The sequence below is a fragment of the Globicephala melas genome, chromosome 19 (genome assembly GCF_963455315.2).
Source record: "Globicephala melas chromosome 19, mGloMel1.2, whole genome shotgun sequence".
NCBI classification, from domain to species: domain Eukaryota; kingdom Metazoa; phylum Chordata; class Mammalia; order Artiodactyla; family Delphinidae; genus Globicephala; species Globicephala melas.
This window is the reverse complement of record NC_083332.1, coordinates 13,363,283-13,377,893: the sequence shown is the minus strand read 5'-3', so window position 1 is coordinate 13,377,893 and position 14,611 is coordinate 13,363,283. Positions and strand designations below refer to the sequence as shown.

At 50.8% G+C, this 14,611-nt stretch overlaps 1 protein-coding gene across 1 annotated transcript; it reads right to left on the bottom strand.

Moving 5' to 3' along the window:
• Positions 1-7,501: 7,501 nt before the first annotated feature.
• Positions 7,502-9,681, bottom strand: LOC115862473 (galectin-7-like). The gene is made up of 4 exons (XM_030874336.2): positions 9,667-9,681; positions 9,161-9,249; positions 8,241-8,442; positions 7,502-7,615 (listed from the first exon to the last, which is right to left on the bottom strand). The coding sequence occupies exons 1-4, from the start codon at positions 9,679-9,681 to the stop codon at positions 7,502-7,504; spliced, it is 420 nt and encodes a 139-aa protein (XP_030730196.2).
• Positions 9,682-14,611: the final 4,930 nt, after the last annotated feature.

Genomic DNA, 14,611 nt, shown 5'->3' with positions numbered 1-14,611 from the left:
ACCCCAGTAGTAGGGTAGGACACTCAGGAACAACTAGAAAGGCATGTGAGATCAAACACTGTTCAAACCGGCAAGCGAGGGGCCCAGGGAAGTAACGCGCTCAGGCTTTCTGTCAACACCAGTTAACTGTGCAACTTTTAGAGGAAAGAGGCCCAGCATGAGAAATCAAGACAGAATAAGTGGCTGCCGTATCAATTTAAAAACTCCATCTTCTTACCTGCCACATCAAGGACCACCTGGGGCTCCTCGACAGAGACAGACAGCTCGTGAGGGGGCATGGGGGAGCCGCCAGAATCCCTGGGACCGCCTCAGTTGTCCAGCATGGCCATCTGGAGCAGAGACGCCTTTCCCCTTCAGGACTGAGGGCACGCCCATCTCCAGAGACCGGTCTCTTTGCAGACTGGGCGTGGCCTGGGGGCGCTCCTGGCATTTACAGGCCCAGTGGCCTGTTGACTTATATTTGAAGCATTCCCTCTTGTTGGTTTTACCTCGAGACTGATGGTTGAACCTAGACTGAGGCCTTCTCTGCGCATGTGTTGGGCTGGGAAATCCACAAGAATGCACCCAATCAGGGCCCGATGCTCCCGCTGGTATCCCATCTCAAAGCATCAGCAGGAGACCAGCTGCAGCTGCTGAGTCTGGGGCCTATCTATCTCCTACCTCAGAGCCATTGGAAGAAATGGGAGAAATAGGTTTCAAGTGGCCGAAACTCACCAGTTTTCATCCCCACAGCCCTTCCACACTCAGCAGGGGGGTCTCCTGCCCCAGCAGAGCCTTGTCTCCTCTGTGATACTAGATGTCCCTCAGCCCTCTGGCATCTTTCCCTCCAGATGGACAAACAGATATTGTCTGTGCCTCCCGGCTGTGTGGCCACAAAAAGGAGGTTATAAACAGGTTTTCTTCCTATAGAATTGCAAAGACCAACCCTCCACGTGAGGCAGGTGACAGGGTTAGGAGTCAGAGGGCCTGGGTTCAAATCTCAGAGCTGCCACTCAGAACTGTGTGTCGTGGGCAAGTCACTTATCCTCTCTGTGCCTCAGTTTCCTCATCTTTACAATGGGGGTAATAATAAGACCTATCTCTGGGTGTTGTTGTGAGAAACATATGAGTCGATATGTGAGACATGTTCAGAACAGTGCCCGACACACAGTAGTTGCTCAATGAACGTTCTATGTCATGACTACGTCCTGTGATCCCATCTATGGTCACCTATCATCACCGGCTTTGGCTGCTGTCTCTGCCATTTCTACAGTCACTTCCACCATCCCATTATCTGTTCTCCATGTTCTCACCCCGCGAGGTCACAGCCCTCTCCTCTTTATTTGCCCCAAAGTACCACTAACAGTAGGAGGAAGCTTTTAGTAAAACCTGACATCTCGCAATGATGGATCCTGTCAGATGCTCTGGCCTCCTACCTGCCCCTTCCCCGGCCCCTCCTGCAAGGCCCCTCCAGGCTGCTGCTCTTCCTAGCTGCCTGCCGGCTGCCGTGCTTCAGGGCTCTGCTCACAACCCACAAGCAAGTGTTCTCTCGATCATCACTCCCCACATCGCTCCTTGAATCCGGAGTCCCAAATATGCTTTCCCCAGCCAAGGTAAGAAGAACGCATTGATGTTACTGTAGTAGATGCTTTGTGAGCCCAGCACCCCCGACCTCTTTCCGGAATCAGCACCCCCATTATGTTTTGGGGACCCACGGGCCCCTTATTCTCAAGCCCTGTGGCTCTGGTAGGGCTGGCCCCTCCCTCCAGCTCCAGGGAAGTGCATGTGACTCAGAACAGCCAATCAGAGCACGTCAGCCCCTGGTCACGCCCCTCGGTCACACCCCTTGTTCAGTACCTGGGAGTCAGGACAGGGCTTCTATTTCCCTGAGGCCACTAAGCGGACGGCATGTAAGCCCCGAGTGGCTCAGCTCTACCTTGGCCGTGTAGTCCGGAGACCCTGCCTGAGAGTGAGGACAACGCTGAGGGAAGCAGAGCCAGTGGCAAGATTCCCGCGAGCAGACAACCCCTCAATCGGGTGTGCTCAAAACCAGACTTTTACATTAACGGAGTCAATAATTCTCCTCTCTTTTTCCCATTTATTTTATTTATTTATTTATTTATTTATTTATTTATTTATTTATTTATTTATTTATTTATGTCACTAGCAACCAAAAGAAACCTTCCTAATTCAGTTGGCATGATTTCTGCAGCGGTGCGCTAGCCGGAATGTCGAGGACATCGATTCCCTGTGGAGTAAGGAATTCCTTCACTGTCATGGAGTAAGGGGTCTGGTGCCAGTTACTCGGCTTCTACTCCTGCTTCCTTACCTAACCAGCAAAGTAGAGTGTTCCTGTTTCACCAAGTTAAGGCTGCACTTGAGCCAAATTAAAAAAACATTTTTTTTTTTTTGCCTGAAATGCTATCATGAAAATGAAAAGACCCACCATAGAGAGCAGGTATTTGTTACACATATAATAACAAATGCTTACTATTTACTGAGCACTTGCTGTGACTGTGCACAAGAGATCTATAGCAGCTATAGCAAAGACCACAGACTGGGGGCTCAAACAACAATGACTATTTCTCAGTTCTGGAGCCTGGGAGTCCCAGATCAGGGTGTCAGCATGGTCAGGTCCTGCTGAGAGCTCTCTTCCAGGCTTGCAAACGGCCATCTTCTTGGTGTATCTTTCCATGGCAGAGAGAGAGCTCTGGTGTCTCTTCGTCTTCTTTTTTATTTATTTTTTTTCATTTGGAAGATCTATAGTTTTTCACTATATTTAATTCTATGTCCCATCTGTTTTTTTTGTTTGTTTGTTTGTTTTTGTGGGATCTTAATTCCCCGACCAGGGATTGAACCCAGACCCCGGCAGTGAAAGTGCTGAGTCCTAACCACTGGTCCACCAGAGAATTCTCTCTCTTCCTCTTCTTATCAGGACACTAATTCCATCATGGGGATTCCCCACCCTTATGATCTCATCTGAACCTAATTACCTCCCAAAGGCCCCCACCTCTAACTACCACCACATTGGGAGTTAGGGCTTCAACATATGAATTGGTGGGGAGGGGTACAAACATTCAGCCCATAGCAAAAGGTAAGGTTTATAGTGACCCCATTTTACAGATGAGGAAACTGAGATACAGGGAAGTGTGGTGTTGTGGCCATGCTCTCACAGTTGCACACTCAGGATTTTAATCTGGTGGTCTGGCTTACTGATTATACTATACTGCTTCTCAAAAGGTCAGTATTCAGAATATACAAAGAGCCCCTGTAAATAAACAAGTTGACTCAATAGAAAACGGGCAAAAACATGAATAAGCAGTTGCCGAATAAGCAGCATGGCCAATAAGCATATGCTAATATGCATATGCTAAGGAAATGCTAATTAGAACCATATGAAATACCATTATCCCACTAGATGAGGAAGAAAGTTAAGAAGTCTGAAAATACCAAGTGTTGGCAGGGATGTGGAGCAACAGAAGTGCTGATGGAGAGGTGTAACTTGGTACAAACACTTTAGAAGACAATTTGGCATTACTCAGCAAATGCCTATGCTATAACCCAGCAATTCCACTCCCAGGTATACGTATCCTAAAGAAACGCATGTGACATGTATCCCAGGAGACGTGTTCAAAAACGTTCATAGCAGTATGGTTTGTAATAGCAAAAACCTGAAAACATCTCAAATATCTTTTGTCAGCACAATGAGAAAATTAGGGAAGACTTCACAGAAGTGAAAATTGGATGAACTGCAGATACAGCATGGGTGACCCTTAGAAACATAATGTTCAGTGAAAAAGCAAGCCTCAGAAGAATACCCACAGTATGACACTGTTCTCTAAAAACAGTACCTTTTGTTACAGAAAATTTAAAACACAAACAGAAGCAGACTGAAGGATATAATGAAGCCTCGTATCTTGATCAGCCAGGCTCAATAATTTTTAACTCAAATCCAGCTTCACTTCTACCCCACCCCTCTTGTATAATTTTGAAGCAAATCCCAGACATCATTTCATTTCCTTAGTAAATATTTCAATGTATTTCTCTAAGATAGAAACTCTTAAAGAGAACCATAACCTGAATACCATTGTCACACCAAGAAAATTAACAATAATTCCTTAATATCATCAAATATCCACATTTCCAATTGTCTCATAAATGTAATAAAATTATTAGTAGTTTATTTGGATCAGGACCCAAATAAGGTAGCTTCACTGAAGTTGATTGACATGCCTCTTAAATCGCTTTTAATCTGTAGGTTTCTTTTTTCACCTTACGGAAAATGATGAAAGTTTACTAGATTCTTATACACTATTCAAACAAGGGTGGAAAGTGTCTAAAATACTTTAGTCAACACTGCAAGCTACCAATTTCATCAATAACAGGCCATTTTTAACACCCACTATGTTAATTATTAATAAGCCACTCAATATGCAAATGAAAAGCCATTTCTAACTTTCATCATGCTAATTAGTGAAGTCTCTGGTGTTTCTCAAAGATAGTTGAAGCCCTTGAGGTAATTGCCTATTTGGCTTTTGATCAGATGCTGGCTGACTCTTCTGGAAGTGTGTATTCCACCTTAGGCCAACTGATGGCCCCTGGAGTTTAACTTAAATGAAACATATATTTAAATCGCCCTGTGTCTTAGTGTGAGTTCCTTAAAAACAGACTCCAAGGGACTTCCCTGGTGGTCTAGTGGTAAAGAATCCGCCTGCCAATGCAGGGGACACGGGTTCGATCCCTGGTCCAGGAAGATCCCACATGCCGCAGAGCAACTAAGCCCGCGTGCCACAACTACTGAGCCCTCGTGCCACAACTACTGAAGCTCACGCACCTAGAGCCCATGCTTCGCAACAAAAGAAGCCACCGCAATGAGAAGTCTGCGCACCACAACAAAGAGTAGCCCCCGCTCGCCGCAACTAAAGAAAGCCCGTGCTCAGCGACAAAGACCCAGTGCAGCCCAAAATAAATAAATAAATAGGGAATGTATATATATATCTATATATATATATCTGAATCACTTTGCTGTACAGCAGTGATTAACACAACACTGTAAATCAACTATACTTCAATAAAAAAATTTTTAAATTTTTTAAAATAAAAAATATTGTCTTTCTATAAATGAAAAAAAAAGTATCTCAGAGTCATTTTAAGGATTGAACGAATGGTTTAGCACAGTGACTAACACATAGTAGGGACTCAGGAAATGTTAGCTAAATAGGTATATAAATATATATATTCCAGTTTCCCCCAAAATGTACAAGGTAGATAAATTATTATAGAAAAATGACTAGAAAGAAACACACTAATATACTGTGTGATTATTTCAGAGTGGTAAAATTGTGGGTAATTTAAAAATTCTCATTCAAAACCGTACAATAAGTGTGCATATATTTTCCTTATTTTTTTATGCATATATTTTCTAATAACAGTGGAGATTATTAAAAAGGTAAAAGCTTCGGGCTGTTGTAGGTAGGTCCAAGGAAACTCACTGAAGTGTAGTTTGTAGGTAGGAGATGATGTGACACCAGTAGACATCCAGCGGGTTCAAGTGACTTTAGTTGTGTTACTCCTTGCAGTGGAGTCCTGGGAAGCCAGCAAAATGAGTGAAGCTGTGTATATATCTCTCTGTTACAAAAACAAAGTCTCAGTGTAGGAAAATGCAGCTGATTTTTGTGTGTTGACTATGCGTCCTGCCACTTTTCTGAATTCATTCATTCAAGTTTTAGCAATGGGGGGGGAGAATCTTTAGGGAATTCTACATATAAGATCATATCATACATTTATGATATAATATATATATATATTTCTTGAAATGACAAAAAGTTTTAAGTACAATATAAACTTCAGTTTTTTCTTGAACGATTTATGAATAAGTTGCCAACATGCTGCCTCTTTATCTCCAAATAGTTTGTATTTTGTATAAATAAGAACATTCTCCACTATATACACGGTAAGACAGAGGTGAAAGTCAGGAAATTAACACTGATGAATCATTACCATCTAATCGGCAGAATCCAACCCCTTTGTGATTGTGCCAATAGTGCCTTACTTTCCACTGTATTTGTTGAAATTCGAACTGTATAGTATATTATCTTTACAAACATTTTTTAATGTTCAGTAACTACATGAAAACACACATAAAATAAAAATTAATTCATTTAACAATGAGCCCTGGAGTCCCAAGGGATGCCAGATTTTCTCAGGTCTCCGCAGGGGACCCCTCATTCCACTGCCCCCCAGAAACATATTCAGAAGGACCAGCATGGGGAAAGGTAGTTATAGGCGGTTTGCAAAGTACAGAAAAAGCTCAGGTCCTGAAAGGGCTCGAACTGGCGCCCAGGCTTGGTGGTCCCACAGGATTTTCCACCTCTCTTTAAGGTGAAACCAAGGAAAACAGGGCCCTGCTCCTGCACCGATTGCCAAGATTGCAATGTTGGCAGCGGCCAGGAGGGGGAAACATGTCACTGGTTTCGCAAGGTTCCAGGACGAGAAACATCCGGCAGGGGCGCGGCTCCGGACTTTCCAACACGTGGTGCGCTGCCGGCACGCACCTTCCACCCCCTTCTCCGTCCGCTGCTGAGAACCACATACGATGCGAGTGCCTTGTGGGTGCGGGATTCGGGGGCGCTCCCGTGGTCTGGGCTCCTCTCCCACGAGTGGCCTTTTAGGGACAACCAAACCACCCCCCTGAAACCAGAAAATTCCCACATGGCACTCAGGGCTGACTGGGCTTCTGTATGTACCCCGCTGCCCGTTCCCCCTCCAGAATCCCTCGGGTAGGGCCGGGGTCTCAGGGCCGTTGAATGAGCCGAGGAGGAAGAAGTGTGAGAACGGCGCTTTAGACAGCAGGGGGTCACGGAAGCACGGCCCTACGCGTCCCGTGTCGCTGCAGTATGCGTCTGCCTCGGGGCGCGAACTGGCGGGACCTGTCCCAACTCGGGGACAGATGAGAGGCCGGCGACGCCCTCATTGGCTTCCAAGCCCCTTCCTGCGCCACCTGTCTGCAGGCGCCAGGAGGCCGGGGAAGCGACGGAGAGGAATAAAGCCTCGGGCATCGGCGCGGGGAGCCGGAGATTCACGCATCTTCTCCGCGAGGCTGCGGTCTCCAAGAGACCTATTTGCAGACGTACCGATTGGGGGTTCCGTTACACCCACGGAGCGGGCGCCAAGGGATGGCTGGGGCCCCTGCAAATTCCCTAAAGTCGCCCCCCACCGCATTACCACCTGGCTGCTTCGCAAAGTGCTGCAGGGGGGCAAGCCAAAGCCCCACTCCCGCCAGATCGTGACCCTCCTCAGGCCTCCAGGGACAAAAAGTGCCCTCGGAGATCCAGGCCCGGACCCGCCCCGGCCACACAATCGCTGTGTGACCCTTAATCAGTGTCTTCACCTCCCTGAGCCTGCTATCCTCATCTATATGAAGGAGACACAGACACACAGGAGGCGCACAGACGAGAGGCTAAGACTTTATTTGTCACTCAAGAGCCCTGTGCCCCGTCCCCACCTGCCCTCCTGGGAAGGCTCAGAAGATCTTCACAAACTCCAGCTGCACGTCCCTGCCCACTTCGCACCAGAACGCGCGCTCTGGTGAGATCCGGTAGCGGTAGTGGTGGTATTCCTCGTCCCCGATCACAACCTGCAGGGACAAGGAGACACGGTTTGTGGTTCCCGAGGCGACTGCGGGGTCATTCCCGACTCGTACCCACGCTGCGTGACCTCGTCACCCACGCAGCCCCGCATTAGGGAAAAGGGCTGCTGTTGATTCCAAGCCCTTGCCGTGAGGAGTCAATGAGCTCATCGCTGGCACGGGGTGCTTTGTAAGCTTTGGCGGTGGATGTGGTCTCCACGGTGCCCGCGTCCACCGCCTCACTGTGACGCACAGATTGAAAGTGGAGAACGGCCTGGGTGGTGGAGGGTCTACAGCGACCACTCCCTGCCGGGACTTATTCTGGGTTCTGTCTCCCAACCCATCCATTCCCCTGCCCCAGAGCCGCTACGTCAGGCGCCAGTGGACAGGGAATAGGGTCCGGGGTGTCCACGCCTCCCCACTGGACACCCACCCTTTGGGCTCGTTCTCTCGCGTCCTTGTCACCGCCATACGCCTGCCCTCTAGTGCGCTTGCGCCAGGGGAGGTGAGGGACTGGGGACGCCGTGGCCAGCCTTGGCCGCGCCTTTGCTCCCCACCTCCGACAAGGGCCTTCCTGGCCTTGCCAAGGGAAGAGACCTGGGTGTTGGCGGCCACCCCTGTGGCAGAGACGCACCTGGAAGCCGTCTTTTTGGGCAATGATGAGCATATCGAAGCGCTCCCCACGCTGGAAGGCAGGGCCAAAGCCGAGCTCCTCTAAGCCCCACTCGCCACACTTCCAGGTGTTGAAGACCACCGAGGATTCATCCAGACGGGGGTTGAAATGCAGGACGATCTCACTGTCTGGATCGTCACTGCACAGCAGGTTTATGTAGAACCTGTTAGGTGGCGGATGGGAGGGGGCGTCAGAGAAAGGACTTACCGATTGCCGAAGCACATCCAAGTCCACAGGGACCTGAGAGCCACACGCCAGTGAAGGAGGGGTGGTGGACTGGAGGCCAAGGAGCCCAGGTTCCAGGACATCCAGAAACCAACTGGGGACCTGGACACACATCCACCCAGGCAAGGGTCACTGCACTACGGCCTGGGTCCCCCGCATTTCCAGAGTCTGGGAGTTGCCGAGGAGTCATGGTCCTGAGACAGGGGTGCCTCCGATCCCCCAATTCCCAGAGGGCCGGGAGCAATACCAGGGACCCCAGTATTCCCAGGCATCGTAGATTCCCAGAAATCCTGAAGCTCCCGACCCAGGAAGTCATAGGTTTGATTGCTGAGGCCTCCCAGGTGCCCAGGGCACCTCTGACTCACAGGCTGTGTTTCCACAGTTGCTTCAGACTCAGACTGGAAGTCTTACTATAAGTAAGAGCCTTGGATTGCCCTGGAACTCCCAGATTCTTAGAAGGTTGTAGGGACCCCAGGTACACTGTCCTGGGACAAATGAGTAAAGACATCAGATTCCAGAAGGTGGGAAATAGCTTGGAGATTCCAAGATCCTGGTGGGCAAAGCTGGCCTGGGGCTTGTTCTCTGGGCTGTGAGAAGTGGGGTCAGCTGAGCCTGGAGACCTCCCACCCCTTACCGCAGAGGCTTGGAGGTCTCACCTGGCAGCATCTTTGGGGACAACACCACGAATTCTCAACACAGTGCCGACTTCGAAGCCGTTGACCAGCGAGATCTTGTGGGGCAACGTCTGCAGCAGCAGGGGTGCGGGGGCCAAAGTGGATCAGGGAGGCAGAGGAGAGAGACACATGGGTCAGTGCCGGGGAGAACATGACCAGGACCCAGGCCAACAGAATCAGAGAGCAGAAAGGGCACAGAGGCAAAGGAAAGAGAGCCAGGCGTAGGGAAAGGGTTGGAGAGAGGAACACAAAGAATCAACAGGAAGATATTCAGAGAGGTAGAAAGTAAGGGGGAAACACCAAGGGGGAGATGGGAGCATGGGATGGATTGGGTCAACCCAGAAACAACAGCCCAGAACGTCATAGCACCCCCGAACACCCGTTTTCTCCTTGACACAGGAGACCTCAGCCAAGCCCCAGCCCCTACCCCATTCCAGTGCAGCCTTGGGTCCAAAACCTCGCCACCTCCACACCCCTGGAGCACTCACATATACCGGTGGCATGGCTGGAACAGCGGACAGGCAGTGGTGGTGGTGGGTATGGCTGCTGGGACCTTAAGTAGAAGCAGGGCGTGGCTGGCCCTGGTGACTCACCGTCACCCCTTTCCACACCCACCACCCACACCTGGCACAGACCCTGGCCCTGGGGCCATGCTGGCCAGCACCCTCCTTCTAGGGCCTCTGACACCCCTGCAGTCCCTGAGGATTCCCAGGTCCCTCTCCTCTGGGCTAATAATGATAGGAACAGTTAACAATAATAATAATAATAACACTATAGGGATTCCCTGGCGGCACAGTGGTTAAGAATCCACCTGCCAGGGGAGAGGACACAGGTTCGATCCCTGGTCCAGGAAGATCCCACATGCCTCAGAGCAACTAAGCTGGTGCACCACAACTACTGTGCCTGCTCTCTAGGGCCGGTATGCCACAACTACTGAGCCCGCGTGCCACAGCTACTGAGCCCGTGTGCCACAACTATTGAAGCCCGCAGGCCTACAGCCCGTGCTCTGCAACAAGAGAAGCCACCGCAGTGAGAAACCCGTGCACGGCAACGAAGAGTAGCCCCCTCTCGACACAGCTAGAGAAAGCCTGTGTGCAGCAACGAAGACCCAACGCAGCCAAAAATAAATAAATACATTTATTAAAAAAAAACAACATCAGAGAAGGCTCATTGAGCCACCATCCCTCCAGCCCTAGCTTCCTGGTGCCTGGCGGAGAGAAAACACGCTCGTGCCCATTTCATCATGGAAAACTCGAGTCCTGAGAGGCTAAGCTGTGGGCTGCAACTCTGGACCCTCCCTCCCAGGTTAGGACCTGCTGACTAGGGCTAAGGACGTGTCTGCCCTGACATTCCAGTTTATGCTTCTGGAATATAATAATAACCATGGCAACAGCAATAATAATAGAAAAGGGAGCTCAGAGGGGCAGGGTATTTTGCCTGATGGTCAAGGCTGTCTCCTTGGCGCCTAGTGCAGTGCCTGGCACACATAAGTGCTCCGTAAATATGGGTGAAAGAAGGAATGAAAGATAACACAGCTGCCATCAACGCAGCCTCCGGCCTTTCTAGCATGTGCCAGAGACCACTGATTTCAGACAGGCCACTGAGGCAGGGCCATTGATCCCCCTTATTTGACAGATAAGGAAACTGAGGCTCAGAAATGAGAAGCCGTTTGCCCAAAAAACACAGCTGTGCAGAACCACGGACACTGTGTCTCTGGCTTTCTTGATCTCTGGAAGTTTCTCTCTGGTTTATTCTGTCTCCAGGATGCCCTAGTCTCTCTGACTCTCTGTCTCTCTGGCTGTCCTGTGTCTCTGTCCCCCCACCCCCCGACGTGTTCCTGTTTCTCTCCTTCGAGTCTCTCTCCCTCCTCCTCCCAGAACACTTCCTCTCTCCCATCCGATGTTCAGGACAAGGGGCGGGGAAGGAGGGGTGTCCTACGACCCGCCCCCCAGCCAGACCAAGGAAGAGAAAAAAGTGGGACCCTCCACCCAGGCCCATTTCCACTCCCCACAGCCCAAAACTCCAGAAGAGGAATCCAGGTATGAAGGGTGGGGTCAGAGGGAGAATGCTGAAAGAGGGTTCTGGGAGACAGGGAACGGGGAGGTGGGGAGCTGGGCAGAAGCCCCTCCTAGCAGCCCCTTCTCCGTTTCCGCCGCCCTACTCCCCGCACCCCACCCGCATTGGCTCCCCACCCAGCAGAGGGAGAAGACGCCTGGGGCAGAAGCAGGAATGGAAACTCTGGGTGGAGACAAGCAGACTCAGAACCTGATCCACAGCCTCGCAGGCGTCCCAGCCTCCCTCCAGGCCCCTGACCACACAGCTAGGGCAGCTGGAGGAGCCAGGGCCTCGGAGACGGAGGCTGGGCAGCTGCATTTAGGCGTTTGGTTGGGGGCTGCAGGCACCCCCATTTGGCAGAGGACAAAGCAAGCTTAGAGAGGGCCAGCCTCTCCCCAAGGCCTCACAGCAAGGACGGGCCAGGGCCCGGGCTGGAGCCGCTCTGTGTGCCAAGGGCACCTCATCGCGACTTTCAATAGAGAGGACAGTGGGGACTGAGGTGGTGACACCAACATCTGCTCGGGTGGAGAGTTTCCCAGGACGAGGGACTCCATTACTCTGATCACTAAGGGTGTCCCCTTTCTGTACCTCATTCTGTGTATTGCTGTGTATCCCACTAGCTCATCTGTTCCCCGATTTCTTCATGGTGGTTGGATATTTCCCCACATGCTGCCGGCCTGCAAGTCCTGACCTGACCTTCGTGTTTGGCCGTATGTTTGCACTGAGTGTGTTACCAGCTTGATTGCTAGGTCATCTCTCTGCGTCGGGCACGGGCATCCCGGCTGGATTCGCATTCATTTGTGCTGGTTATCTTCCATCAGTTCTGGAATAACATGCTTAGGAGCGTTTTTGTCTCACCTCTAAATAAGTGGCGGGTGTCCTCACTTCCCAATACTCTTTGTTTTGTCGAGCTGCAGGTCACGCTCGTAAGTCATCCAGGCTTTACCGGAACACTTCCATGAGCCTTGACAATACACGGACCTGGGCAACCGCCACCCCAATCAAGTTTTAGCCCCTGAAACAGCCAGTCCCCCTCCACCTGCCCCAGGAAACACTGTCGCTCCTCAGCATTTGAGAGCCACCAAGCTCATCTGCGATGAAAACAAAGAAAGGGATGCCCAGCGGGCCGAGTCTGCTGGCCCTCCCCTCCTTCCGAAATAACTGGGGCGAAAAGTACTGAGTGCACCACGGTGTTTGTAGGAATTGAAAATCCCAGGCTCTGTCCATGTCAGCTTCTTGCAGACTTTGGGTTGGTTTTCATATACAGCGAAGAAAGTTCAGGGGCTGGATTGGTTTTGTAAGTTAGTTTACCAATGAGGAAAATGACGTGTTTTACAAATCTGACCTTTTTTTTTGGCCGTGCTGTGCTTGACTTGTGGGAACTTTTCCCCCTGATGAGGAATTGAACCCGGACCCTCGGTGATGAAAGCACCGAGTCCTAACCACTGGACCACCAGGGAATTCCCCCAAATGTGACTTTTTCTTAAGCTAGGAAGTCCGCTGGAAACCTTACAGTCCTATTTATAAATATAGTAAATTGTATCGATGCAATCACTTGCTAAGGAGAAGCAGGTGCTGTCATATTTGGTTCCATTGATAAACTGAGTTCATTAAACCCCTTTAAACATTTTAATCAGAATGCGGGATTTTGACATGTTGAGTTTGAAGTATTTCCACTGTCTCTCCAAGGCCAAAGTAATCTTGTACATTTCCGTCTCGCTCTGTGAAAACACTGATTTGCTGTTTCTCCTCCTCTTCTCCTTCCTTTCCTTCTGCTGAGCAGTTGGGTCCTCCAGCTGTCATGCTGGTGAGTAAGTGCTGCCTCTGGGGGTGGGGGGCCCACAGGGCGGGGTGAGGAGTCTGAGGGGGCGCCCCTCTCCCAGGGCTGGGTCAGCTGGGGTGTCAGAGGGAGCCGGTGAGGAGGGTGCTCAGCAGAGGCTGGCCCTCAGGAGGCGGGTAAGGAGGGTGGCGGGACAGCAGGGAGCGCAGCCCCGACGTGGGAGGAGGTGTCTGTGCAGGGCTGAGGGTCACTGAGAGGTGCTGGAGCCCAGCGGGGGAGGGGGGCTTCCCCAGGGGGAGGAAATGCTGTGTGGGTGTCAGCGATGGAAGCAAGTCCAGAGCTGCTCTCTCCCTGTCAGAGGAGGGACGTATAGATGTGGACCAAAGAAGTGGGCCGTGAACCCTGTGACATCGGGCTGGAAACGGAGGTGACCGTGTGAGCTAATAATTACAAGATTAAATGTATGTTAACATTTTAGGTGTGATTTGTACTGTGATTATATAGGAGAATTATGCTTCAGAAATGCACACTGTGGGGACTTCCTGGTGGTCCAGTTTAAGAGCCCGCGCTCCCAATGCAGGGGGCCCGGGTTGGACACCTGGTCGTGGGACTAGATTCCCCCCTGCTGCAACGAAGACCTGGTGTAGCCAAATACATTTTGTACAAAATGCACACTGAAGTATTTAGGGGTGAAGTGTCATGATGCCTGCAACCTGCCTTGCAGTGGTTCACAGAGAGAAATGGCAGATGTGGAAAATATGAACGCGCCTGGGAGCCTGGATGACATCTCTGCAGGCGTTCACCGTCCTCTTCTTTTAAGTTTGCTGTAAGTGTGAAAATTTTCAAAATGGTGGGGGGATAAACCAAACTTGGGGTTCTGATTTTACAGAATCCGGACTACTGTGGTTCCCAGAAAGAGCATCCTCTCCAACATCCCTACCCCCCAGATGAGGCCTTGGAAAGCAGTGGAGACAAGAAGAACCTCCCTGGAGGCAGAACCAGAACGAGTCTTTGATCTTCATGTCCAGTGGGCTTATCTTTGCTATGGACCAGTGTCTGCTGCACGTTGCCCTGTTTCCCGTTTCCTGCATAAAAATGCCTTCACCGGGCTTCCCTGGTGCGCAGTGGTAGGGAGTCCGCCTGCCGATGCGGGGTACGCGGGTTCGTGCCCCGGTCCGGGAGGATCCCACGTGCCGCGGAGCGGCTGGGCCCGTGAACCATACGCCACTGAGCCTGCGCGTCCGGAGCCTGTGCTCCGCAGCGGGAGGGGCCGCAGCGGTGAGAGGCCCGTGTACCACACACACACACAGAAAAACCCAAAAATGCCTTCACCTTAGTTTATTGGGTGTCTAGGGCCAGCCTTGGCTGGTCGTGACAAAGAGGACTGTGTGTGTCTTCCACCAAAATCCTGGCCTCTGGGCTGGGCACAGTAACCAGATGGGAGCTTAAGGTTGTCTCCACTGGAAGGGGAGGTGAGTGGTCTGGGTAGGGGAGGAAGAGTACAGGTGAATATTATTGTAGACAAAGGGCTGCACTGTAACAGGGAGCACCAGTTGACCATCCAATATCCATTATCACTTTCTCTCTTAATCAGAGTC

Excerpts from the sequence above, each read along its gene's own strand:
- LOC115862473 (XM_030874336.2), bottom strand. Across the intron at positions 8,443-9,160 it reads GTCCCCAAAGATGCTGCCAG|GTTCTACATAAACCTGCTGT; the intron begins GTGAGACCTCCA and ends GCCACCTAACAG. Across the intron at positions 7,616-8,240 it reads CCCAAAAAGACGGCTTCCAG|GTTGTGATCGGGGACGAGGA; the intron begins GTGCGTCTCTGC and ends TTGTCCCTGCAG.